The sequence below is a fragment of the Acinonyx jubatus genome, chromosome B2, assembly GCF_027475565.1.
Source record: "Acinonyx jubatus isolate Ajub_Pintada_27869175 chromosome B2, VMU_Ajub_asm_v1.0, whole genome shotgun sequence".
Taxonomy (NCBI): Eukaryota; Metazoa; Chordata; class Mammalia; order Carnivora; family Felidae; genus Acinonyx; species Acinonyx jubatus.
Genome location: NC_069385.1, coordinates 94,441,720 through 94,469,584, shown reverse-complemented (window position 1 = coordinate 94,469,584; position 27,865 = coordinate 94,441,720). Strand labels below are relative to the sequence as shown.

At 35.7% G+C, this 27,865-nt stretch overlaps 1 protein-coding gene across 13 annotated transcripts in view; it reads right to left on the bottom strand.

Moving 5' to 3' along the window:
* Nucleotides 1–27,865, bottom strand: part of KHDRBS2 (KH RNA binding domain containing, signal transduction associated 2) — a 624,340-nt gene that overhangs the window by 326,235 nt on the left and 270,240 nt on the right. For all 13 annotated transcript variants that reach the window (XR_008298548.1, XR_008298549.1, XR_008298546.1 and 10 more), the window contains exon 4: nucleotides 893–1,039. Coding sequence is in view for 4 of the 13 variants with exons in the window: in XM_053222622.1 (XP_053078597.1) it covers nucleotides 893–1,039 (147 nt within the window). In the remaining 9 variants the exon portion in view is untranslated. The remainder of the gene's footprint in view (nucleotides 1–892; nucleotides 1,040–27,865) is intronic.

Sequence of the window (27,865 nt, the reverse complement as noted above, 5' to 3'; positions counted from 1 at the left end):
TTACTTTAGAAATCTACAGTGTTCCTTCATTGAACAGATTAATCTTAGCTACTGTCTTCTTCCTCTGCCAAAGACTTCTGCCCAGGCACTCCAGAAAACTTTACTCAGCATTCTCTTCCAATTATCCTATTCCCAGCTCTAAGCCTGATGCCAAGATTTCTATTTGAATAACCTCTTCCTAGAATGCTAAATTGTCAACCTTTATAAAAGCTTCATTCATTTAACCTTCCTCTATTTCTTAGAAAATCAGTAGAGAATTCTATCCAATGTGCAACCCTGAATTTGCTGCCTTACTAAATGAATGCTCTCTGGTGCTCTCATAGAGCGCAATGAGTTTATTTTCCCAATTTTTGTTTGAGGTCAACAAATGTCTGGCTCTATTAATATTGATTATTTGACATGGTGTTTTATAATGAGTCAGCACCTGGCATAACGTCAGATAAGAATGCATTTGATATTTTCAAATAACATCATTGTCTTGTTACAAATATTACATATTTAATCTCTCCTGTCCCATTACACCTGCTTTCTCTATTAATTAAAAATTGCCAAGAATACATGTCAACTACCAAGTGATTAAGACACAAGAGAAAAGTATACAACTTCAATTATATATATATAATTATGTTAATTGTCTTATTCTTCATAACCATGAACTGGTGTATGGCATGTGATATACTGAGGACACTGTCAAACCATCATTATGTGATGACAACATGCCAGGTCCTACACTAAGCATTTGTTGTATTCTATTTTGTTTTTTTACCTTCTTATCAACTCAACAAATAATTAGTTTACAGTATGACTTTCTGTCTAGAAAGTCAGTGAATATCAAAGGCACATTTTAAAAAGCTTATGAGAAACAATTTTGCGAAAAAGGAAAGACACTTACAGGAACCAGGAATTTTTTAATCTCTTCCAGTGCATGACTCATTCGTGAATAAGCTTCCCCAGGTGGAGCAAACACTTCAATTAATACATGAAGTTCATCACTCAAGTGGGCATACTTGGCTTCCCCACTCTTCCTTAATTCTTCTTCCTGTGAAAGAGGTTATTTTTAGAAATACAAATCCACCCATTTTGCACTGATTTAACATTTATTTAGAATATGACAAAAGGGAATAATCTAAGCAAATTTTCTGTAAGTAGAAACCCTCTGAGAAATAAAAATCTGGTACATTTAAAGATTTTAAAATCATTTTTGAGTGTTTGAATGATTTTTTTTAAAAAGCTGGCATAATTATCATCTACAATAGGTTTTAATCAGCTAAATGAAAATGCTAAGCCCCTGAAAAGAAGTTACAGAAATGCCATTAATTTTTCAGTGTACAACACTCAGTTGTGGAAGAAAAGGGTTATTTTTGTGTGTGATGAATAAAATTTTCAGAAAATAAACTAAAGATTATAACTGTTCTTTGAGAAAACCAGAACTTTCTAGCCAGTTTTTGAGAAGTGGTGAATAGGTTACTTGCTCGCCATTAAAGTGTGGAAAACCAAGGTTTATATCCCAGGCTATGTCCCCACTGGCCCAGATTGTCATCTAGCTTCATACTCACATCTCAATCGTTTGCTGCTGCATTTTGGTCAATAGGATTATATTAAAAGGATGGTGGTTAAGTATTATGTTGGCATTGATTCTGCATGAGCTATGTATCCTCAGCTTAACCAACAACATATTTCTATTAGATCAGATTTTTTCTAGTACTGTACCCAAGCGATTATTGTATCCCGATTAATACAGCACAGGTGCAGAGCAAATCAGCACACAATTCCACATACTTTGCTAATGTGTGCCGGGTATTTGATGTGTATCATCTCTAATCTCACAATAACCTTACACATTATTCACAATTCAGATTAGGAAGCTGAGTTTAAAAGACGTTAAGCAGCTTCAGCAAACTCGGGATTCAAACCTGGCACCTTTTGCAACCAGATTTGTATTTTTCTAGGGTTTCAAGGAAGCAGAATTTCGGTTAAAATGTGAACATAAATAATATTAATTATGTTTTACTTTTCTTGACTCCTATCCCCAATAAACTTGTAGTTGTTTCACTAAATATCTAATGATAAAAACTAACAAGTAATTTTTAGCTTTACTTGGGGATTAATTAGAAAAGTAACATGGACAGACCTAAACTGGATAAATAAAGGCAAATTTGCTATTGATTTCCAATAAGTAACTGTATGACCCATGTTCATGTGCTTATCTGACTAGGAACTAACATCATTTCAGGGCTCCTGGGTGGCTCAGTTGGTGAAGCACCCAGCTCTCGATTTCAGCTCAGGTCATGATCTCACCATTTGTAAGATCGAGTCCCAAGTCAGGCTCTGTGCTGACAGTGTGGAACCTGCTTGGGATTCTCTCTCTCCCTCCCTCTCTCTGCTGCTACTCCACTCATGCTCTCACTCTTTCACAGTAAATAAAATACATTAAAAAAAATCTTAAAAAAAAAAAAAGAAACTTCCATCATTTCAATACAGGGAAGCTCATGAAAGAGATGGGACAGTGTGCCTGCTTTTCTGTCCAGCCCCACCCACTCAAATCTAACAGTAACACCTTTCAGCCTAATAATCTACTCTCCAAGTGTCCCTGAGCACACTTTTTTTTTAATGTTTATTTTTGAGAGAGAGAGAGAGAATGAGCGGGGAAGGGACAGAGAGACAGGGAGACGGAGAATCTGACGCAGGCTCTAGGCTCTGAGCTGTCAGCACAGAGCCTGATGGGGGCTCGAATTCACAAACCGTGAGATCATGACCTGAGCAGGTATCAAGAGTGCGACGCCTAACGCACTGAGCCACCCAGGAACCCCTCCTAAGCACACTTCCTATCTCTAACTAGGAGTTTTTACTTAAAGGGGTTTTCTTAGTGCCCATTTCTCAGTTTAGGGAGAAGTAGTGATTGCCTGAACAACTACACACTCATGGGGTATAGTACACATTTCTTTCCTCTTTGGATTCTGCTGGGAGGTAAGCTGCTCATTATCTCTGGGGTCAGCTTCATTTGTACCTAGGTGTTGAGGTGGTTAAATCAGAGGATTCTTCATACTGCCCCTTTCTCCATACTTCCTAAGCTGATTTCCCACTGGGTATTAAGGACTACTTGTTAGCCACATTTAATACTAAGAGGTGTGGCATTCGTATATGAATTATAATACTCATTTAAAAATTTTTAATGTTTATTTATTTTTGAGAGACATGGAGTGCGAGTAGTGGAAGGGCAGAAAGAGGGAGACACAGAATCTGAAGCAGACTCCAGGCTCTGAGCTGTCGGCACAGCTCAGAGATCATGACCTGAGCAGAAGTCAGACGCCTAACTGACTAAGCCACCCAGGCACCCCAAAAATTATGATACTTATTTTCAAGGTTTTCAAATAAAGTGAGCCTAACTAGGTATCTCTGCAGTTGAGCCATTAGGCTGATGTTCACGAACAAAATGTAACGTACTATTAAAAAGCACATTTGCCTCTCACCTCCTCAATCACCCTTTATACAAGCAGATGAGGAAGCTGAGGTCCGTAGATATTAAACAACTTCCTGGAGGTCAAGCATTAGGTTTCCAGGCAGGATCCAGTAAGGTAGGTGTTAGCAATGATAAAGACTTTAAAGGAGAAAAGTTAACACAGCAAAACCTATTGTGAGCTACTACTAGTTATTTTCAAAACTAAGCTTTCTATCTTCCAGGTGTGTTATATTTGAACTCATGTATTAGGGTAACTTTTTTTGCTTAAAGTTTATTTATTTACTCTGAGAGAGAGAGAGAGAGAGAGAGAGAGAGAGAGAGAGAGAGAGAGAGAAAGAGAGAGGAAGAGAGACAGTGAGAGAGAGAGAGAGAGAGAGAGAGAGAGAGAGAGAAAGAGAGAGAGAGAGAGAGAACAGGAGAGGGGCAGAGAGAGAGGGAAAGAGAGAATCCCGGGCAGTCCCCACACTGTCAGCACAGAGCTTGATCCCACAAACTGTGAGATTATGACCTGAGCTAAGATCAAGAGTTGGATGCTCAACGGACTGAGCCAAGGGTAACTTTTGATAGAGCAGAATTCCCCAAGCTTTAGTTTCTTTATCTGTGAGACTTATATAATAATAGTGAGGTCATATGATTTTGTGACTTTTGAGAAAACTGAAGAACATTTGTACACTAAAAATGCTCCACCAATTTATTTTAATAATGAATATTGTTTCTTATATTTTAAGTAGCATTTGAAATAATGTCTGACTGTTCCAACAGAGACCAAAGTAAACGTGACTTACACATGAAGAATAGTTCTTTCTTTCTCAAGTAAGAGTCTAAGCTATAAGCAGCTAGAGGAATAGATGGTTCATCTCTTCACTCATCCAGAGATCCTGGTTCCTCCTCTCTGAACTCAAGCAGCCCCTAAGATGTTGCTCTCCTGTGTGCTGATGAAGAAGGCTGCCTATAATCACTTCTAAATTCCACTCCAGGGAAAAGAGAAAGAAAATGCAGACAGCAAAAATCTTATTCTCAAGGACATTTGCCAGATGTTTCATACGTCATTTCTGGTCACATTTCTTTGGGAAAAGTGTACTTACACCGTGGCCCTGGATGCTATGGAAGCTATAATTGTGGTTTCAGGCTGAGTAGCCTTGAGACTAAAATGTGAGGGTTCCATTTATGATGGAAATAAGTGAGAATGGATACTGGATGACAACTAGCTGTCTCTGCATTCAGTCCTCATTCAGGGCTAGTTAAAATAATACTTCTTTATTAAATCTAATCTTGGTGAATAGCTAGCCAATGTCTTCCAGAATGTTTAAATTTTATTTTCAAAAACAATACTATACCTCCAGTTGGATTTATAACATAAACCTCCAAGTTTCATTTGAATGTGGGCAGACATCACAGCCATCCTGAATAACACAAGTGTCTAGAGACCAGGAAGTACATTTACAGTAATTTAATACAATCTCTTGAAGTATTTCTTAAACAAGAGTTCCAAATATATTTTGAAAAAAAGAAAAGTTTACCTTTGCAGTAAATTCATTATCTTATAAGTTGATTGTGAATGGGGCAGTGAGTAGTATTTTCATGTTTCTGCCTGATATCTTTTCCATGTTTTATAACAAAGAGCATTGTACCCTAGCAAGTTATACTAGATAGAACAGGGAACAAATAGCAAGAAGTGTAAAAAAAATACTATATATGTATATAAATAAAAAATTTAAAAAAATAAGAAATTAAAAATATTAGAAAAATCTTGAGTGTAAATTGACATATACTCTTCCGAAGTTAACATTACAGAAGAGTGAATCTACATCTAATAAAAGCAAAGTAAAGGGCACAGGGAATAAATTAAAAGAATGCAAGATGCACACACTGGAAGGTGAATTGGCTTGACATGATTCAGATTTCTGCTTAAAAGATTGTGCACTCAGTTGATATTATTTAATCTTCTATGAAAAAGATACATTTATTCCATTGAGGACATTTACTTTAACCACTGACCTTCAGAACATGGTTTGTGATGTTCAGCTATTACAAAGGTATCATGAGCTAATTATTTCAAGTACAATTATTAGTTGCTAAACATAAGAAATTCAAAACAAAGTCATTACAAATATCAAATCTAGTTTTACATATCCCCAAACATTCTATTCCCATGTTATACCCTAAGGTAAAATATAAGTAAAACATATCAGTTTTCACCAGTTATTTTATAGAGAATAGCATGGCACGAAATAGAGTCTAATTTGAATTGCATTCATGTGTTTAATTGTTAAAAGGATTTTTAAGGAAACTTTCTCTTAGGAATTATCGATTGTGTTTTATCTTCCACAAAAGAATGCTTTTGACTGGGAAATAATTTCACAATTAGAAAATTTTCCTCTTAATTCAAAACAGCATGTTCACTGAAGAAAACTTGAAAAAATCCCCAAAGTACAAATATTTTAAAAGATATCAACAACCACACAATTTAAGATAGACTATTAGTATTTTCAGTGTTTCCTGAAGTATCTCTATACAAGAATAGTAGTGGAATTGAAGTCATAATTTTAATATTGCTTCTTAGGTCACGGGTATGCAAAGTACCTTCCATAGATTATCTAATTCTGTACGCACAACTTTACTTTATGGTACATAATGTTATTTGCTTCATTTTACTGATGAGGGGACTGATAGAAATATATCCAGAGTTACACAGACTATAAATCATGGGGTTGGATTAGAATCCAGGTAATTTCATATCAAAGGTCAAGTTCTTAATCACTACAGGTATGTACTGGTATAGATATGTTCAATGTAAGTAAACATTTTATACATCCAGATATTCCCATGGATATGTCTGTCTAATTTTGGGAATATCATGGCCAGTGGTCTCCCAGCAATTTCCTGGTATTAAGTCCCAGGTCCAGGGTATCCTACGGCAGATTACAGGTCCTTATACACTAAGCACATCTGCCATGAATTTCTTCTTCCTTCTCCCAAAAGGTGTTGATTCCTTAGTAGCTGTATGTATGTAATGGGTGAAACCATTATTTTCAAGGTTCTCAGTACTCAGCCTCTACTTTATGAATGACTTACCTAAAAATTGCTAGTGATCCTGCACCAAACACACTGTTTATAACTAACCCTCTGTTTGCCACCATCAGTTCCAAACAAGGAATTCATCCAAAGTTTTTAAGATTGAGCTCATATTAGTTCATACAATTTCTCATGTATATTCATATTGTATTCCTAAAACAAATGTACCTCATGAAGCATCATTCTCTATTTTCCTGCATAGCTTGTCCAATAGCAGGGGCAGGGTGGTTAGGACTCTCTGTACCCACATTATTGTCTGGAATAAGGACTTAAGTCAGCTTACAAGTGGATATATCATGTTGGCTAATGAAAAATTCCCCCAAATAGGACACAGAATCAGATGTCCCCTTGTGTTGTGGTCCTAAGTCCAGCCACTTGATCCCTGGATTTGCCAACTCTCAATTTTATTTATTTATTTATTTACTTACTTACGTATTTTTTTATTTATTTTTGAGTTATTTATTTATTTATTTTGAGAAAGTGAGGGCACGAATAGGGGATGGCAGAGAGAGACAGAGAGAGAGAAAGAGAGAGAGAGAGAATCCTAAGCAGGCTCCATGCTGTGAGAGCAGAGCCCAATGCACTCACATTGAGTGCCCTGCCAATTGTCAATTTTAATGTAAAACTTAAAATTTCTTAAAATAATCTAAAATATCCACTCTTAAAATTATTTATGGGTGGCATAGACTTCATTTGAAATAGCAGAGGGGTACAAAGCAAAGAGGTCACATTGATAATCTCATTATGGACAACTCAAAAAAATCCTCATTGTCACAAGTTCCTTTCCTGCTTCATTACACAGTTTTAATTTTTTCTTTGCTGTCTCTAATGTTTGTATTATTCTTTCTTCCCACGTGGAATTTCCTAGGAAATTTCAAATTATTTTCACCCCTATTAACCAGAGTAATTTAGTTAGTGACTGCTAATTTCCAACTGTACATGTCCAACTTATTATGGAGCTCAATGACATAAAGGGCATATCAGTTAATTGACCCTACTCTCTTTAGAAGTCACCGTGGTGATCATCATATGCTACTTGGAATGACCCTTTGGAATCTCTCTCTCTCTTTCTCTCTCTCTCTCTTGCACACACACACACACACACACACACACACACACACACACACACAAGACTCTAGTGAAAGAAAATGTTTCCATTTTGTTAAACTAAGAAGTATTCACCTACTTTGGGCAATTAAAAAAATATGTTATAAATTGCTCACAACATGAGGTAGACCATGTAATCCTCTGCTATGCTACTCCAGAATTTGGGTTATTTTGTCCCTCTGGTATCTCCTGAAAGGCATCCCATTACCAACAGCACCAGCAGAGAGAACACCTGAGTAACTGAGTTGATGTACTATCCATCATTTTTTAAACTATGTGTTCATCTAGATGTATATATGTGGTATCACATATATGTTATATATATGTTATATTGTTTCTCTTAAATATTTAGTCACATTTGAAGTAGTCTTTAGTCTCAACCACATAACTGACTCAACAGATTTGCCAAATATTTATTCCCCCATAAAATAGTGAAGCTAATGTCTATAATAATCTGCCTGCTTTCCAAGTTTTATAAACCATCAAACAGTGGTATTTGTTCCCAAACTTGTTTATACCTGCTGTATTTGTTATTGTAATTTACATTTTTATACTTCCTTTCTACTTTAAAAAAATTATCGAATAACTTTCAAATCAAAAACATGTAGGTAAAGAGATTTTACCATTTTATAAATGCTTTCATAGTTACGTGAACTTATGATTTTTGTACAATATTTTGTTCCTAGATCAATTACAGCATCTTCATTATATTTCACAATTTATCTTTATATATATCTGTTTCATCATTTTCTCATCTCCCAAATTACTCTTCATATATAAGTGTATCTGATAGAACCTGAGGAAGATACTCAATAAATTCTCATTGAATGAATTACTTAAGGGTGAAAATCGTGCTGCATTTTTCTTCTGTCATCAAACCATATCTTTACTGCTCAGGCTAAGGTTTTCTTTAAGTGCTCAACCATTTATTGTCCTGAGACCTTGGAATGTAGCAATCTATCTTTACTAACATGACTATTTTTGGCTTAGGAGAACTATCTCCAAATTATTATTACATTCAATGTCTCCTATTAATGAACAATGTATAGATCATATATGTATATTCAATGATAATTTATTTTGTAAGCAAATGATTTTGCAATTGCAGTTTATACCACATCAAGTATTTGTTCTGTTATTACAAGCACATAGTCTGGGTAAGTAAACAAAATAGAAGTTTATAACTCAAAAGAGTATTGTGGTGTTAGTCACAAACAAGTTAGAATAAGCAAACTTATTTACAACAGCTCCTCCTATCTAGTCCCTCCTATGGCTTGCTACCTTACTGTATAATGGGATTGGCAATTAGGTTGGTTTTTACTAGGCTACTCCAATTTCAGGAGAATCAAATAGCTGTATAAATACAGTGCTTACTCTTTACTCTCTAAGGAATGAAGCTTAGAAAGTTTTAGAGTCCATAGAGAAGATCCCAATGATAAAAACTTTACAGTAATATTTTATCGACAATTGCTTCCATCTTAGAGACTGAAATACATTTTTGTATTGTTTTCTATGTATAAGAACAAATATTTCAAAAATACTATGAACAAATACCAAGCACTGTTTTTCTGTAGACACTTTTATGTAGCCCTAGGTCCAAGAAAGCGCATGGGACCAAGACTTAGAAGGTGTTGAGTATAACATCTCTTCTAGCCATGGCTCCTCCACCAACTGCAAATTTTAGCAGGTATTTTGCTCTTGTGGCTTCCTTCACATGTAAAAGAAGACAAAGTTACTAGAGAAAAAAATTTCAAATTGTGCTCTATGCAGCTCTGAGGGTTGACCACCTTGGTGCAAAATGATTCTCCTCTATGCCATTCAACCATATCAACCAAATTTAGACCTGTTTATGTATAAAAGTTCTGGGTAAGAGAATATTCCACAAGCTCACTAAACAGAAGACAATAGACAACATTCGATATGATGATGTCTAAGATTTCTCATAGTTTTAAAGTTTCATGACTCACCATGTGACTTTCCTTCACAGCTATCCTCATTCTGCTACTTAAGACATTTGTAGTAGAAAATACTACTTTCCAAATAAAGTATCTTCTAAGATACACTACTAGGAAAATTCAAAACGGAAACAATTCATGTTACTCTTTCAGTATCTACAATGAAGCTGCTCCTGTGTATTTTATACACATTATGTCATTTAATCCTCATAGAACCCCTTGAGGTAGGTAATGGAAGCAGCAGAATGTAATGAAAAGTTAAAAAAAAAAAAGAATTTTGGAGTCAGAATGACCTAAATTTAAACTAACGGCTCTGATATTTATTATCTGTAGTATAATAGAAAAGTACTAAATTCTTTTTGAGATTTAGTTTCTTCATCTACAAAACAAGTAAACTCAAGGTCTCTCATGTACAGTGTCGGGCATACTAAAAACCCTCAGAAAAAGTTAAAGGTTTTCTCTCAGAGGAGCTAAGAAACTTGGTTGCAATTATTCAATATGTAAGAGATTCGAATTTAGTCTGCCTGACTATAAAGTGCACTCTTATGTTAATGGTTGTTTTTTTATGAGCATTAAATTCACTTGAAAGAATATAATTATAAAAGTTTCAAATTAACTGTTGCCTCGATGTAAGCAAGAGTGCATCTGTTCAATGATGGTTTACTTATTATTAAGTTAATTTAAATGTATAACTTTAAGAGAATGTATATTTGAAAATTACTCTAGGCCAAAGAGCTCACGTGTTTTAGAAAGATAAGGAAAAATTAACTTCACCACATGTAATTCCTTGAATTTTAACTTTCAAATGAACCACAAATGTATTGTCTACAGTATGTCACATGGACCATATAACACTGAAAGGCCACATATCATGATACTTAACAGCTCATGATGGCCGGGGTTAAAATCCCAGCTCTTCCAATTAATGGTGCAAAACTTGGGCAAGTGACCTTACTAATTCAGCCTTTGAATTCCTCACCTGTAAAATGATGATAGTAATAACATAGTAGGCACTAATTAAATATGACTATTGCTAAATACTATTATGCTAAATACCCAGGATTCAAAACAATATTCAAACATATATAAATCGAAAGAGTTAGTGTATCCAAAAATCCCAATTATTCTTTCAGAAGTAGTTCTGTCAGTGACAGGAATTTTTAAAAAGTTGAAAACATATAATATAGAGTACATTCAAGTTTTACACTGTGGTTTTTACATTAGCAATTATTTTTGTCATATTTTATCCTCAGAGTTATAATTTACTAGAGTGCTTTTTGCAGGCTTTTTCTTAATGCCCCAGGGAACTTTCTTTTAACATAAATCTTCAGGAATAAATAAGTCTATTGTCTGCACAGCTTTCTCCATCAAGAAGTTCACATAAACACACATTTATTATTTATACCTTGGTCTGAATGGGATTTGTCTGAATTGTCAATTTAAAAGCAATTTTAAATACACATATGTGGAAATTCTTTTATGCTACTACAAATTAGTTGTCCAAAATTTATCCACACAAAGGGTTTTTGTACAAATGGAGGTACATAAATACATGATAGAGAAGCAATGGTTTGATCCTCAAGCACACCCCTCAGGCTTTTATTGCCTTCATTTACAAATTCCGGCCCTCTTGAATTGATAGTGGCAAGAACTATTACAGATTATAGCTATCCATACTCCAAACTGTCAACTATGGGAAAGGAATCTGTTCTCTGCTAACAACATCTAGATTCATGAAGAGTGAAGAACCAGAAACATTGAGGGACCCAAGGATGGTATTCTTTTCAAGTAGGTCAGGATTTTAAAAGGACAGAAGTGGACAGTGCCAGAATATTCCCTATGCTTGAGTTTGGTAGTTGAGGGTTTATTAGAGAGTATGAATCTCAAATCAGGACAATCGAATCATACATTCTATGTTACAACAAGAATCGTCTAGCTTCTCAAACTATGAAAGTGTGCTATTTGAAACAGTGAAAAGAGTGTCCAGACACAATAAAAGACCTACTTCACTATTCAAGGAAAATAAAGCAATCAAGCTTGACCAAATGGAACCTATAAGGTTAACAGGTTGTCCTGAATTAACACAAGAAAGAGTGGCTTGTGTCCCACTCTTTTATTTAAAAGTCATTTGCTAATGGGGAATCTGGATGGCTCAGTGGGTCAAGCGTCCAACTCTTGATTTCTACTCAGGTCATGATCTCACAGTTCATGGGACTGAACCCCACATTGGGCTCTGCACTGACAGCGTGGAGCCCGCTTGGGATTCTCTCTTTCCCTCTCTCTCTCTCTGCCCCTCCGCTGCTGTCTCTCTCTCTCTCTTTCAAAATAAATAAATAAAAATTTTTAAAAATTAAAAAAAAATCATTTGCTTAGTAATTAAGTTACTCACAAACATTTGTTTTGTGGGAATAGAACAATCTGGGAATACAATTACGTAAATATGCTTCTTTAGACTCTTTTCCAAATTCAACTGGATATAAATGGGCTCCATTCAGGTTCAGAGGAATTGTTCAGGGGATGTGAAAGCACTTGTAGAACAGTGTTGGAGCCTAGTGGTGAGACAGAAAGAGGGAATGGATCCTCGGAAGTGTCTGTACTCAGAGATCTGAGCACTTTGAGGACATGGCAGAGTACTAGTTCTGCTTGGCCTCAGAAGCTGAGAAGAAACCAAAAAGTAGGCTAGGCATGCCTTGCCTTTGAGGCCAAGAGAAACCAGGAAAACCAGGGACCAGAAGCCCACTCGGGTGGAAATCCCTCTGTCTTCCACTCAAGTATTTAAAGGACTTCATCACTAATCAATTTCAACAACCCTATCTAAGCTGACAAATAAAAGTAGCATACAATACTAGCACCCATAGTCAAGAAAATCAAGCAGAACATCTCAACATATGCTATTTGAACATAAGCCAATTGACTTGCAGGAAGAGAAACATGAACACTTGAATAAACACATTTTAGGAAGCAGTGAAGGAGAAAAAATGCAGACACAAAAATTGTATGGTTTTAAAAAATGTGACTTCTAAGGTAAGAACAAATACAAATTAAAAGGAAGAGGCTTTTAAGAGGCTTACTTCGCCCTGTTGGTAATTGATTTCCTTCCCTCCTTTTTCTCAAAGCACTTACTTTAGAAAACTTGTAATTGTAGGTAGGTCGTCCTCTCTTTGAAATGTACATAAATCCTTTTGAAGCTAGATAGGCCTATTGTTAACTTTATTACCTAGAAATGTACATCTCAAGGACTTGGAAGCCATTTCTTTGAAACATAAACATCATGATAGATAACATTCCTACTTCCCAGTTTCTGTGGGAGGCAGAAGCCTAACTTTGGTAGGTCCTTGCTCCAAGGTGCAAAACAACCTCTCATCATAAAAATATAGTAAGTCTGTTGTTCCCTGGGATGAAGCCAATTGGCTAACACTAATCACCCCAATAACCAGGTAAAAGGATGAATTCTGCGACAAATGGTGCTGTCAAGTCTTCTTATTGAGGATGAGTTACTGTTTATGTTGCGAACAAGTATGTAATGGGTTATATCTGCCTGGATGCATAAAAGAGTGAGATTCCTTTCTATGTTTGCAAGCTCTTAGGGAATTGCCTGTGATGCCCATCACATTCTGGCTTAATGCTTATTCAATAATAAAAGTGTTTACTACTTTTGCGGAAAGGATTTCTGGGCTGGGAAATTTTGTTTTAATTACATTTCCCCAATGAAGAAGTGAAAACAGCTAGTGAATTGGGTAAGGGGATCTCAGCAAAGCCATCTTTACCCTGATAGATATTGCCAGAATTGCTTCCAAGCCTCGTGATGCTGAAAGGGCAAGTCGTCACTGCCAACCAATAACAGAAAAGCAAATACTAATGAGTCCAAGCTGGCAGGGAGCAATAGGCCAGATGCCTGGTTCTGAAAGAAAATTTAGAGGTGGCATATCAATTTTGGGAAGGACATCTTGCACAACCAGACACGTTTGTAGAGGACACAACAAGGAGATGCCAAAACAGCTTTGACCGAGCGTGCTGGAGTGACTAGAGACAGAGAAGAGAAAACAAGAACCACCGCAGAAAGGCCACAAAAGCTGCTGAAGAAGTTTCCCCGGAGTTGTAGAGACGCTGCCCACTGGAAATGCAATGGCAGCAGACAGATCAATTTGGCCTTTGAAGATATGATATGGAAGACTTTACTTTGAACAAATGCATTATACTGTTCATCAAGCAACCAGACTGAGAAGCAAACATCATTAGGACCCATAAAGTGGCTAACCACTGACTAGAATATACCTAGTATCAGTGTGAAAGGGCATCCAAATTTACAGCATAGATTCAAGGTCAATAAATGCCATAAGAGAAGAATATTTATTGTTGCCACTTTTAGCTTTCTGAAAAAAGGGTTTCCGGATCATATTAGTTCCTGCTTACAACTCTCTACCCATACACTATTTGCCTAAAATGCAACAATTTGAACATGGCATGGCAGACCTTTTTAATCTGGCACTGGCTTAGCTCATCAGTTACCTCTTCTGCCATCTCCTTTGCAGACACTATTCTCCAATCACTAAAAAATCCTCACCTTTCTCTGAAATCATCATGCTCTTTCAAATCCCTGTGTTTCTTTGTTTTTCTTGCAAGGTTCATCTCACATATATTTTTCTAGGCTTCACACAGCCAGCAATGCAGAAACAATTGCTCCATAGAATCTTAACAGTAACATCTTCTCAATAATATTATATCATAAATATTTGGAATTATATTATTAATATTGATTGAATCCTCCATCAGGATATTTGGTTCCATGGATCCATTAAAAAAATTTTTTTTTAACATTTATTTATCTTTGAGACAGAGAGAGACAGAGCATGAATGGGGGAGGGTCAGAGAGAGGGAGACACAGAATCCGAAACAGGCTCCAGGCTCTGAGCTGTCAGCACAGAGCCCGATGCGGGGCTTGAACTCACAGACCGCGAGATCGTGACCTGAGCTGAAGTCGGCCACTTAACCGACTGAGCCACCCAGGCGCCCCCCATGGATCCATTTAAACAGGGAGTATGTTTTTCTATAGGCATCTTGTGTGTATGTGTGTGGGCGGAGTGAGTGTGAGAGATGGGAGGGGTGCAGGTGGATGAGGAAAGCATATACTTAAGTGATGTTTCTTAGATCCTATCTAAATGTTAATAAGATGTATAATGTCTATATACTTTTGTATTAATTGTTTTAATCAAATGAACACTTAAGCTTTGTTACACAGATAATAAATACTTCCCAGGGGGAATGGGAGACAGGAATTTGATCTCTTGGATATTGCAGTATCTTATTACATAATCATTTTCTCTTTCTATCCTTCACTCTGTCTTAGCAAAAATATATTTGATAATGTCTCAGAGCAAAGTGGTAGTAAGTAAATGCTAAATTTATACATATATTTTTTCCTGAAGAATTCATCTCTGCTTTGTTTTTACAGACTTACAGAATGTTCTGTCAGTGCTACAAAATACAAATCCCAAACTAGAGACACCCAAAACATGTAAGCATTAGAGCACATGGAAGGAGGGCTGTAGTGCCCTTCTATAACTAACTTTCAAGCACCATTGTTTACCATCAATCTGAAATTGAATGTGTAAAACTGGAGGTACTACAAAATTTCTCTTGTGTATGGAAAGCCCTTTTGCAATTTTGTTTTCTTAAAATCTGTGAAATCACTTTTTTGGATAAAGTATTCAGAAGGAGGAGCTATGGACCCAGACTCGGGCTCCTCATGACACTTTATATTTGCTGGTGCATATCTTGCCTCGTATCACCCAGAAAAGATCTTTCTAAGAGAGGAACTTCTCCCTCACCAACATTGACAACAAGTGTTCTTTTCATGCTATTATCTAAAAATCTTTCCATCATCCCCTACCTATGTTTGTTTATCTTTTCTTTTTATTTTTTTTTTTATTTTTATTTTTTAACGTTTATTTCTTTTTGAGACAGAGAGAGACAGAGCATGAACCGGGGAGGGTCAGAGAGAGGGAGACACAGAATCTGAAACAGGCTCCAGGCTCTGAGCTGTCAGCACAGAGCCCAACGTGGGGCTCGAACTCACGGACCGCGATATCGTGACCTGAGCGAGATCGTGACCTGAGCGAGATCGTGACCTGAGCCGAAGTCGGCCGCTTAACCGATTGAGCCACCCAGGCGCCCCATCCCCTACCTATGTTTAAATGAGGTTTAGACTCATTTCTTCTTTTTGTTTCAATGTTTACTTATTTTTGAGAGAGAGAGACTAAGTATGAGTGGGGGAGGAACAGGGAGACACAGAATCTGAAGTAGGCTCTAGGCTCCAAGCTATCAGCAAAGAGCCAGACGCGGGGCTCAAACTCACGAACCGTGAGATCATGACCTAGGCTGAAGTCAGACGCTTAACAACCGAACCACCCAGGCGCCCCTAAACTCACTCTCTTTTTTTTTTTAACCTCAGTGTAACAAACATCTTTGGATGCTGAGTAAACGGAAGGGAAAAGGAGAATCACTGTAAGGAACTAGGGTTTGTCCTATACCACTGATAAGATACTGTATATTAAAAAAAAAATACTAGAGTTTGCAAAGTTTTAATCCAGTCTTTTCTCAGGTTAGCCCCCTCCCTGCCATTGCTAGCCCAACAGCAAATGTGTCTGTAACAGTAGCAGTCAGCAATGACAGATATGTCTAGAGAACATAAGTCAAAAAGAGAAGGTCTATGACTGCCCTCCACTTTTCCACCACAAAAAAACCATATACAGTAAAACCTCAGTTTGAGAGCATAATTCATTCTGGAAACATGCTTATAATCTAAAACACTCGTATATTGAAGCGAATTTCAGGAACCATTGGCGCAATTGTGATCATGCGACGTTCAGCATCACATACTACTTCTATTGCAAGACATTGTTTGTTTATCAAGTTAAAATTTATTAGAAATGTTTGCTCATCTTATGGAACACTCATAGAACTACTTACTCACAATCCAGGGTTTTACTGCACATTATTTTTTGAAGTGAGGGTATATATTCAACTGTCTTGCCTTGGTGCTAACGTTGTTACTTAAGACTCAGCCAAAAACAGAACAAAAGAACATGTACTGACTATCCACAATGTTCTGGAATTATACTACCGTTTTTCTTACTTATGATATATTTATATCTCACAATAGGTTAACATTATCTGCATTTTGACTTTTAAGGAAACAAAGGATTCTTTGAATAAACCAGACAAAATTTTAGAAAATGAACTGACTCAAACATGTGGCTCAATGATAACTATTAAGCCCATATTCATAATCATATCTTATCCTATAGCATAAAAATAAGTAAGACAGGCCTGAGGCTGGATTCTGACCTGCAGGGTGTTTTGCTGTTTATCTCAATGTTAGCTACTGGAAGAACTAGTTGGCAGGAAGGCCATGGCCTTTAGCAAAAAAGGTACTCTTCTTAGTGTGCTAAAAGAGAGTTACTGGATATGTTTCAAGGCCCTCCTCTCAGTGGTCATAGGAATATTAAAAAGACCTTCTAATAAGGAATTCTAACAAGACCTTAACTTTCAAGCATTCTTAATTCTGCAAAGAGGAGTTTTCCAAAGGTATACCTGTCCCCATCTTAAAGACCCTGTTTGGGATGAGGGATTGACAGTGATTTACTTTTATTCCAGAGGCTACCTCTGGTCAAAGGAAATCTGTTAATTCTCCTTTTGAAACAAACAGATTTTTTTCTGAAAAATAGGTATCTGGAAAGGCTGCATTGATGGTTGTGTTCTAAGTAATTACAAACATATATGTTGATTTAACTAATAAACATTTAAGATGCATTTTCATGTGAAGGCACTGTGCTATACAAGTTTGGGGAGTAAATCCTGACCTTAGAGAGCTCATTGTTTACATGGACAGATAAAGCATTTGTACAAAATAAATTCTTGTAAGTGACAGAAGTCAGAAGAAAAGTTATGCAAGTTTACTATTGGGCATACATATTCATTCAGCAATATTTACTAAGCCTCTCTGCTGTGGGAGCATAATTAAAATGTAGGGACACAGCAGCAACTGAGGCCAGTCTGCTTACATTTTAGTGGGAGAAGTCAAATAATAAAGGGATATAATTATTACATATATATAATCATATATATACACATACATATATACACACATATATATTGTATATTATATACACACACATATTGCATTATGTATTATATGTATATATATACATATATGTATATTAAATTATAATTGTAATAAATTAAAAGACAAGGGTTGGAGAACCAGATGGACAGAGTATTATTTGGATAAGGTGGTCAAGGGGCTTCTCTGAGCTTAGTGCTGAGTAATGAGAAGGTGCTTATCTACACAAAGCCAAAGGAAGAGTGGGTAGGTGGGAGAGGTATTGTGAAGAAATTAAAGATAAGAGAAAATGTCTTTAGGCAGGAAAATTTTGTCATGTGTGAGGAACAGAGAAAAAAAAAAGCCAGTGTGGCTTGCTCATAGAGAATAAAGTGGAGGCAAATGAGACGTGAAGTGGAATATGTAGACAACTACTATAGGGCTTTGTAGATCATGGTAAAAACTTTAAAACTGGGAGAGATGTTTTTGAAGTGCCTATGTGTTGTCTCTTTGGGTGAGGGGAGGGACTGTCCTTGAATTGCGTGAAAGTAGTCCAACATAATGCAAAAGGTACAATTAACTGAGATGATTAGAACGGTAACAATTGTTCAGTTTTCAAGGGAAAAAAAACACTAATATAATATTTCAGAACACTAGAAGAAAAGTAATTCAAACTAAAGTGACTTTTTGCTTTACATTTCAACACATTTAAGGTCTACTTTCATAGTCTACAAAGTATTAAGGAAGAGGTCATTGGTTCAGCTAGAATTTAAGGATGACTGAGATTTGCAAATGATGAGGGAGTAGGTTAAGGAGAAAGAATCTCATGACTATAATATGTTTGCCTTGGGAGAAACCATGTTTATACCATTGTCTTTGCCCAATAATTAATAGTACCTCCTTTCATCTCAAATGTGGTCAGGTTTGGACACTAAATTAGATGGTCAGCCTTAATCAGCAGCAAGGGCATGGATGCAGAAAACCATGCACTTGTGTCAGGAACAGCAAAAGCTCCTGCCAAGTGTAACTGGGCAGATATGCATGGAGTGCAACATGATCTAATGTTGAAGAGTTAGGCTGAATCTGAGCATAGAGGTCCTGTGATCCCTACTGGGGAGTTGGACTTTAATTCTCTACCCTACAGAAGGATACCTGGAGATATGCAAGGAGGGTGAAGTTAATTAGTACCACAATTCAAAGGAAGAAAATCAGCAATGTATAAAAAAATTGTATCTGTCTCATTTTCAGTTGACTCACCACCCTTTTCCCTGCCAATTACCTATCTAAATGCCTTAAATCCATGTCTTTCAAATTCACATATTATATGGGGCTTTAGCAATTACTTCATTTTATTTTTTATATTATTTTTATTTATTTACTTACTTATTTTTTAAGTAGGCTCTGTGCGCAGCATGGAGTCTAACACAGGGTTTGAACTCATGACGCTGAGATGAAGACCTGAGATCATGACTTGAGTTGAGATGGACACTCATCTCATCAAGAATTGGACACTTAACAGACTAAGCCACCCATGCCCCCTATTATTTGCTCTGCTTTATTTGATTTATTTTATTATTTTATTTTATTTTATTTTATTTTATTTTATTTTATTTTATTTTATTTTATTTTTAAGTTTATTTTATTTTATTTTGGTGGGGGGAGAGGGACAGAACACTAGCAGGGTAGGGGCAGAAAGAGAGGGGGAGAGAGAGAAAGATTCCCAAGTAGTCTCTGCACTGTCAGTTCAGAGCCTGATGTGGGGCTCAAACTCACGAACCCTGAGATCAGGACTTGAGCCTAAGCCAAGAGTGGAATGAATCACCCAGGCACTCCTAACTGCTTCATTTTAAACACAAAGCTACTGTTTGTGGGCACTCAGATGGCTCAGTCACTGAAGCATCCAACTCTTGATTTCCCCTCAGGTCATGATCTCACCTGGGTTGTGAATTCAAGCCTGGCATCAGGCTAACTCAGGCTAACTCAGGCTAACAATGCAAAGCCTGCCTGGGGCTCTCTGTCTCTCCCTCTATCTCTGTTCCTCTCTCTTTCTTGCAAAATAAAACAATAAACTTAAAAAAAAAAACTATTGTTTGTGAAAGGAACATTAGTCTATAAAGACTTCCATCAAGGCACACTAGCTTAAGATATTATAGGTAGCCTAATAATATTAGTTAAAAAAGGAAAGGACACCAAGCAATTGAGCACAAGTATAATTTTTTCTGGGGATATGACACCTCAATTGGCTATGTAAACAGTTTTTTTAAAAAACACTTTTAAAAGCAATACTATCATGTTTAATCTGCTTACAGGACAGATGTTAAAAATGTTTTAATGCTTTATTAAATGGCATGTGTGATTTGGGGTGAAATTTTCAATTAGACATTCAGAAAGTTCTGTGTCACAAATAATTTACATGAAAATGAAAATGATCTGCTAAGGAAAGCTTTTAGATGACCCCAAAATTGGCTAATGAAGATACTGATGTCAAGACTATGATAAAAGTACTATATATATAAAATGAGTAGGAAAAATCACTAAATATATCTCTGCATCCAATTTAGTTTTATGTTGTAAGTGTATATTTGGTTATTATATCTCTTTTCCTAAATGTTTTTATAATCAAGGTTGCTAAAAATCTCCACCACCCACCCTTGGCTTCTTATTAGAAAACTATTCTCTCTATATTTTGAATTGTAGGAGTGTCTGGGTGGCTCAGTCAGTTAAGCAACTGACTCTTGATTTTGGTTCAGGTCATGAATTCGCTGTCCATGAGTTCAAGCCCCATGTTGGGCCCTCCAATGGCAGTGTGGAACCTGCTAGGGATTCTCTCTCTCCCTCTCTCTCTGAGCCTCCCCTGCTTGTATTCTCTCTTCTCTGTCTCAAAATAAATAAATAAACAATTTTTTTTAAAACGTATATTTTGAATTGTATTACATCAAAGAATGGTTGGTAGACGACAAAATGGAAATATTTTCCCTTTGAGAAAGTAACTTACTCCAATCCAAAAGACCCTCATTTTTAATAAAGTTCTCCAAACTGAGTTGAAATCTAGAAATTAAACTTCCATACACTGCTGTTTTTGTTCTCATGTGTCACACTCAACTTTCTCAACTTTAGTATCTCTTCATTATAATAGTCTTTTTTTTTTTTTAATGTTCATTTTTGAAGGACAGAGAGAAACAGAGTGCGAGTGGGTGAGGGGCAGAGAGAGAGAGGGAGACACAATCTGAAGAAGGCTCCAGGCTCCAGGCTCCAACCTGTCAGCACAGAGCCCGATTGAGGTTGGAACTCACGGAACGCAAGATCATGCCCTGAGCTAAAGTTGGCTGCTTAATTGACTGAGCCATCCAGGCACCCCCATTATGATAGTCCTTTAATTTGAAAATAAACATGTACACACATATTTTTAAGCTAAAGTATTTCCATCATTTGTTTTCTAAGTTAGACCATATTTTTGTACCTGTCACAATCCTGGACTCATTCTGATGAGTTCTAGTTTGCTAACATTCCTCTTAAAATATAGCTTTTAAAACTGTGTACATTTTTTGAGTATTATTTTATCACAGTAGAGAGACAGTAATTATCATCTCATTGGTCTTGAGTGAAAAGGCACATAAATAGCAGCTAATATAGGCTGTCCCATCTTTGACTCCTCTTTAACTTCTAGTCAATGGACACCTTTAGAGCTATCACATATGTATGTGAACATGAATGTTCTGAAGTAATATCATTGATATTTTGAAGTTAGCTGTTAAAATTTTTGATTGAAAGAATCAGATGCAGTATATTATTCAAGTTTATCTATACTTATTTGTCCCAAACATTTCTCCCCAAGTTCTCTGTCTTACAAATTTGGTGAACATGTTATTGACATTCCCATCTCAGTCCATTGATAAAATTGTCTTGCCTCAATTTAGGACCTTCTTCCAACTTAACACCTATCTGTTAACTTAGTGCTTTTAGGGTTCAACTAGCTATGAATCCTCCTAATCCTCAATAAAGCCCTTTAGAGTATAATTAGAGACAACATATATCACTACCTCTGGAGGACATTCTCTCAAAGCCTTCTCCCAAACTAACTCCCAACCCAGGTTATATGTTCTTTTCCTAAGCACCAATGATATTCGGTTGCCATGCTCCAAAGATGAAGAGTACTCTTCCACAAGACATGCATAGTATTACAGAGAAGACAATGACTATAGCACATTCAGGAGGAATTAGGTGTTCCAAAAAATGTCTGTGAAAAATGCTTTGGACACAGAAGTTGGAGCCCAAGATCAACTAGAATCAATATGCTTGGTTTACTAATGTTTGACAAAGTAACTCAAACAGTATAAAGATGTGTTAATCATAATTCATTTTAAAACTGAATTATAGGTGTAGATTAACTTCAGTTCAATTATTATGCATACAGTGGCACTAGAAATGAAGTATATTTTCTCTTCAATATATTAAATTCAAAACCTGAATGAAGGAGACTCATTGAATACTTTACAGCATTCTGAAAGGCCATGATTGAAATAAAAATTCATTAAAGCAGTTTAACTGAGGCAATTTTGAAGAGTAAAAAGCAATTGGTTTAATTCCGTGAATAAGTATTTCAAACAACAATTTTGTAATCATACTTCATTGGCAAAATTTTATCCATAATATACTTGTTGCTGTTTCTTATGCTCCTAAAAGAGTCTAATCTGCATAGTACAGGATAGAATCAACATCCTTTTCCTTCTCTTGACCTCTCGTATGCCAAAACTCACCTCAAAATCATACCAATTGCTATTGATTCATGTAAGTATAACTTCATCCTGCCTTTAGATATAAACATGCATGTACATATTTATTTTTAAACTATATCTAACCAGATTTAGACTTAGTTATGTTTCCAAATTCTGTTTCCTTGACTAATTCTTCTCATTTATTTTGTTTCTGAACTTTTTATATTTATACATCTATATGGCAAATTACAGATCAATTTGAAAGTTTTTCATTAATTTAAGAAAAAAAAAAAAAAGACTGAACTAAACCTATAAATCGGCCCAGAACATGACTGGACTCATTCACATTGGGGTAAATGGCCACCAATTTCTACAGTTCCCTTTTCCATTACAGCAAGATCAATCACCTCCTAACCAAATAAACGCATTCTTGAGTGACTTTTTTTTAACAGTCTCTACAAATGCAATATTTTCTTTCTCTATTAGCAAACAAGCAATCTCATAAAAAGATTCCAAAAAAGGATGCCAATTAATTCCAATTAAATTTGTGTAGTTACTGAAATTGGCATTTGCTACATTAATACTTATGTGTAAAACCTCTTCTATAAATTAAAATGTGGTTAAGCCTCATTATTATGAGCATCAATGTTGACATAACTTAAAGATGTTTTCTCCATACTCTTTTCCATACTCTACGCACATGTTGCACTTATGAACTCAAAGGAAGGACCTCTCTTAAATTTCACAATTAGTTTTGAAAGTAGTTAGAATTACAAATATTTTGGGGGGCTCCTGGGTGGCTTAGCTGGTTAAGTAACCACCTCTTGAAAGTCATGATCTCATGGTTCATGGGATCGAGTCCCACATTGGGCTCATGCTGAAAGGGTGCAGCTTGCTTGGGAGTCTTCCCTCTCTCTGCCCCTCCCCTGCTCGCACTTTCTTTGTCTCTCTCTCTCTCAAATATAAAACTTAAAAAAAAATTACAAATATTTTTTAAATTATTTTACATATTGCACTGATTTCAGTCAATCAACTCATCAGAAAAATAAATCATTAGCCCAAGGAGGTTTCAGTAATACTAAAACAAACTGAATTTTAAGGCCAGTTCAGGACAATATACCTATTAAATCATGGAAAGATATATTTTCTTTTTCGAGTTTTTTTTCTGCCCATTAAACTTGCTGTGGTGTCTATTTGACAAAAACTTTATACTAATAAAATATAAAATCATATGTTCATTATAAAAAACAAAAATAAAATTAAAGATTAAATATTCCTTATAATATGGTGGAAATTAAAGGACATTATTTCAAATTATTTTCTCATTAATAACAAAGACAAAAGCAAGATAAACATCAATGAAACTATAGCTGAGCCCAAGTGGATGTATATCTAAGTTGTAATAGGAATAAAACATAAACAAAAGCTAGAAACAATTGGGGTGCCTGGGTGGCTCAGTCAGTTAAGCAACCGACTTTGGCTCAGGCCATGATCTCACAGTTCCTGAGTTCAAGCCCCCTGTCAGGCTCTGTGCTGACAGCTCAGAACCTGGAGGCTGCTTGGGATCCTGTGTCTCTCTTTCTCTCTGCCTGTCCCCTGCTCACACTCTGTCTCTCTCTCAAAAATAAATAAATACTAAAACATTCTTAAAAATTTTTTTAAGAAGCTGAGAGAATTAAAATATCTGGGGAAAAAAAGCAGTTTTTAATTCTCTCTAAAACATATGATCCATCATTATAGGGTTTATAATAATTTTGTTCAACACTCTTGTCATCATGTAGCATGGCTTCTGTGCAAATTAATACTTCAAACTATTTTTTAATAACTAAATGCATCATTTAGACCTAATGATTTGATCCATAATATTTGCATTTATAGCAGGTATGCTTGTAAAATGAGATACATGACTTTGAAAGTACATTTTAATAGGCAGAGACTGAATGCTAAGAATTAAAAACTGAAAAAATGGTGCCATTTTTAAAAAAGTGGTAGAACTTATGAAGTGCCTGGGTGGCTCAGCTGGTTAAGCGTCTGATTCTTGATTTCAGCTCAGGTCATGGTCTCACAGTTCCTGAGGCTGAGCCCTGAGTCCAGCTCTACGCTGCCAGTGCGGAGCCTGGTCGGGACTCTCCTCTCTTCTCTCTCTGCCCCTCCCTGGCTGTGAGTACTCTCTCTCTCTTTCTCAAAGTAAATAAATAAACATTTAAAAACTATATTAATTTAAAAAGTGTAAACCTTATGGATATAAAATTCAAGATTTATAATAAATTTTAAGATTCATTAGGATTTATAACAAAAAATGAAAAGAAAATAAAGTTAGACCAATGTTTTTCAAGTGCAGATCTTACTTAGGTCAGTTGGTGATCACTGGTCTGAGTGTCCCTGTTTTACATAAGGAGACCTTTTTTTTTAGTTTAAAAGAAAAGTGTAACACAATAAATACAATAGAATAATAATATCAAAGAGTATGTCATATATTAATATTTGAGAAAGAAGTATACACATTTAGTAAGTATCATCTGATAAAACTTTTCTTTGATTACATATTAATGAATTAGTTTTCTGTTATTGCTCTAACATATTACCGTAAATTTACTGGCTTAAAAAAATACAAATTTATTCTCTTATATTTCTTGAGGTCACTAGTCTAAATCAATGTATCAGCAGGGCTACATTCCTTCTGGAGACTTTAGGGGAGAAATGTTTTTTGCTTTTCCAGTTTCTATAGGATGCTTGCATTCCTTGGCTTATGGCTCCTCCTTCCATCTTTCTTTTTTTTTTAACGTTTATTTATCTTTGAGAGTGAGCACATGTGCCTGCAGCGCTCACACGTGCAAGCAATGGGGAGGGGGAGATAGAGAGGGGGACACAGGATCCAAGCTGGCCCTGTGCTGAGAGCAGATGCAGGCTTGAACTCAGGATCCATGAGAACATGACCTGAGCTGAAAGCTGAACAGACTGAGCCACCCAGGCGCCCCTCCTCCTTCCATCTTTAAAGCTAATCTCCAACCTCTGATTCTATCTTCAGATCTCCTCATTCCATCTTTACATATATTTTTTCTAACTGATTCTCCTACCTTCCTCTTAGACATTAGTGATTACATTCGGCCTATATGGATATCCAGCATATTCTCTCCATCTTAAGATCTTTAACCTAATTAAATCTACAAAGTCTTTTTTACTATGTAATTAAGGTTCTAGGATTAAGATGTTGACATCTTTAGAAGGCAACATTCAACCTGTCACAATTGTGTATGTGCTTGTGTACCTATGTGTGTGTGCTGAGTCATGATGTAAAACATCTTACTGTGAGTTCTGGCTTAAAAGCACAAAACTCATTTAGATCGAGTGACAGCACAGTTATAGCAAAAATGTTACCATCTTCCCAGGTACAGACCATAGTAAACATCACTAATTGATCTTAAATTTTTTTCTGCTAATTTCAAATGCAACGTCAGAATCAGAATCATTCCCAACATGGATTCCAACAAGGTATCAATTGATTAGATTTGGAACAAAAACGCAATACTTTCAACTATCCCTGATAATCACACTATTGTTAAAAGAACAAGCAACAATGGGCTCTAGAATTAAACTGAGAGACTTACTGCAAACTTGGTATGGAATAATGGAAGGAAGGGGAAGAGAGATAGAAGTTTCAAATCAAATATCATACAGATTTGTGAGACTTAATCAGTATCCTTCTAAATGATCAATTACAGATGTAACAATTTTCAAATGATTCCTAAATTGGGAACATATGGTCCTTCAATAGCAAAAATAAAAATGAATCTGATTATTATAAAAAAACTGTTAACTTATCTAAAGTTCTTCAGAAGCATGTTTAATTGATATACAAAGAAATAAATTTAAAACACTTCAAAAGGAATATTGCTTGGAGAAGTAACAACATTTATGCATGAAGAATGATGTATGGTGTTTGAGAAGTAAGCCTTCTTTTTTGCATCAGTCACAATATTATTGGTGTAGCTCATTGTGTTTTGGTCACCTTATTTGAGAAGGTCAATTTAAATGATTAGTGAAATGTAAAAGCAGATGAGCAACTGAAGAGCAAAGTCCTTAAAGAACATGCAAATTAGGTTTCAGCCTAATTAGTGGAGTTAATGGGTCAGTAATTTCTAGTTTAAAGTTTAAAACTGGTTAAATATACCCAGAGTTTCATCAGATAGGTAATATACTATTTTCCATGAATGGAGGATCACTAAGGAAATTTATTTCTTAAGCTGATGACATAGAATTGAAAACCTTACAATCATTTATTTTTTTACATATTGGGACTCCACTTACTGTAATGCTATGGTTAGAAACACTGAATATATTGGAAAAATTAAAATTTTTAAAAAAAAAATAGCATTAGTTTTGAGTGAATTGTATAAAAATGCAAAAAAACTTGAAATTGTCTGGGGTGGAAAAAGATTACATAAAGCCAAGATTTATAACAGCAACAAAGCAAGCTTCAGTGATAGTAAACCATAGTCTTAATAAGATTTAATTTGGGGCAGTTGGTAAATAATTGACTTCTGAGTGTTAATGCAAGTCATTCATAGATTCTGCATGCATTGCTTTTTAAATTTGCTCAACACCAGGGAAATAGTTTGGCCTTTAGACAAGACACGACCAAGAGGATCTGGGCAAACATTAATGACAGATACAGGAAATGAACTAAAATGACACTAGGGTGGACAAATCTCCGGGGTGAAAATGTACCAGATTTTATTTCAATTTTCTTTGTGCTTACTACTGACACATCTATTTCATACTGATTTTGAAGAGAGGTGGATTATCTACTGAAAGAAGGTTATTTGAGAAATTATTTGAAAGAGGCAAGAGAACTTGCAAAGTAGATCAAAGAGAAAATTAAATTTGAGCATCTTACAGCACTGTAGTCACTTCAGATGAAACATGGGAGATGCAATGTTCCCTGATCGCTGTAAGGCGTTTACCAAATAGTTGAGAGTGCTTTCCTTGAGTAGTCAGAGAGCGAAGGCTATTGAAACCATTCAATTTTGCTATTAAGTTTCCTTTGTGGGCATTAGGAAGCATAGTCACCAATGTGATTTTTTTTTAATTCAACCGAAAGTGTTTGATATTTTTCCTCTTGAGTCTCCAAAATTTTCTATTATTAAAGGATGGATCATGTGTGAAAGGCAATGGGGATTACACTGGATGTGAGTGCTTTCCTCGGCATGTTGCTATTGTTAAAATTATGAATAAAATAAGAGCTAAGATTTTTTTTTTAATATCTGTTATTCAGCTGGTGTTGGGGGACTTTTCTGATAAAACTGTCTCTTCAAATTTACTAATGAAATGTAATACCGATCTTTTCTACCATTTCTATCTATAATAATTACTACATTGGAATATTTATAAAATCATAGTTGCTTCTTTTATAGAAGCATCTTTCTGCTGTAACCAATTATATACTACATTT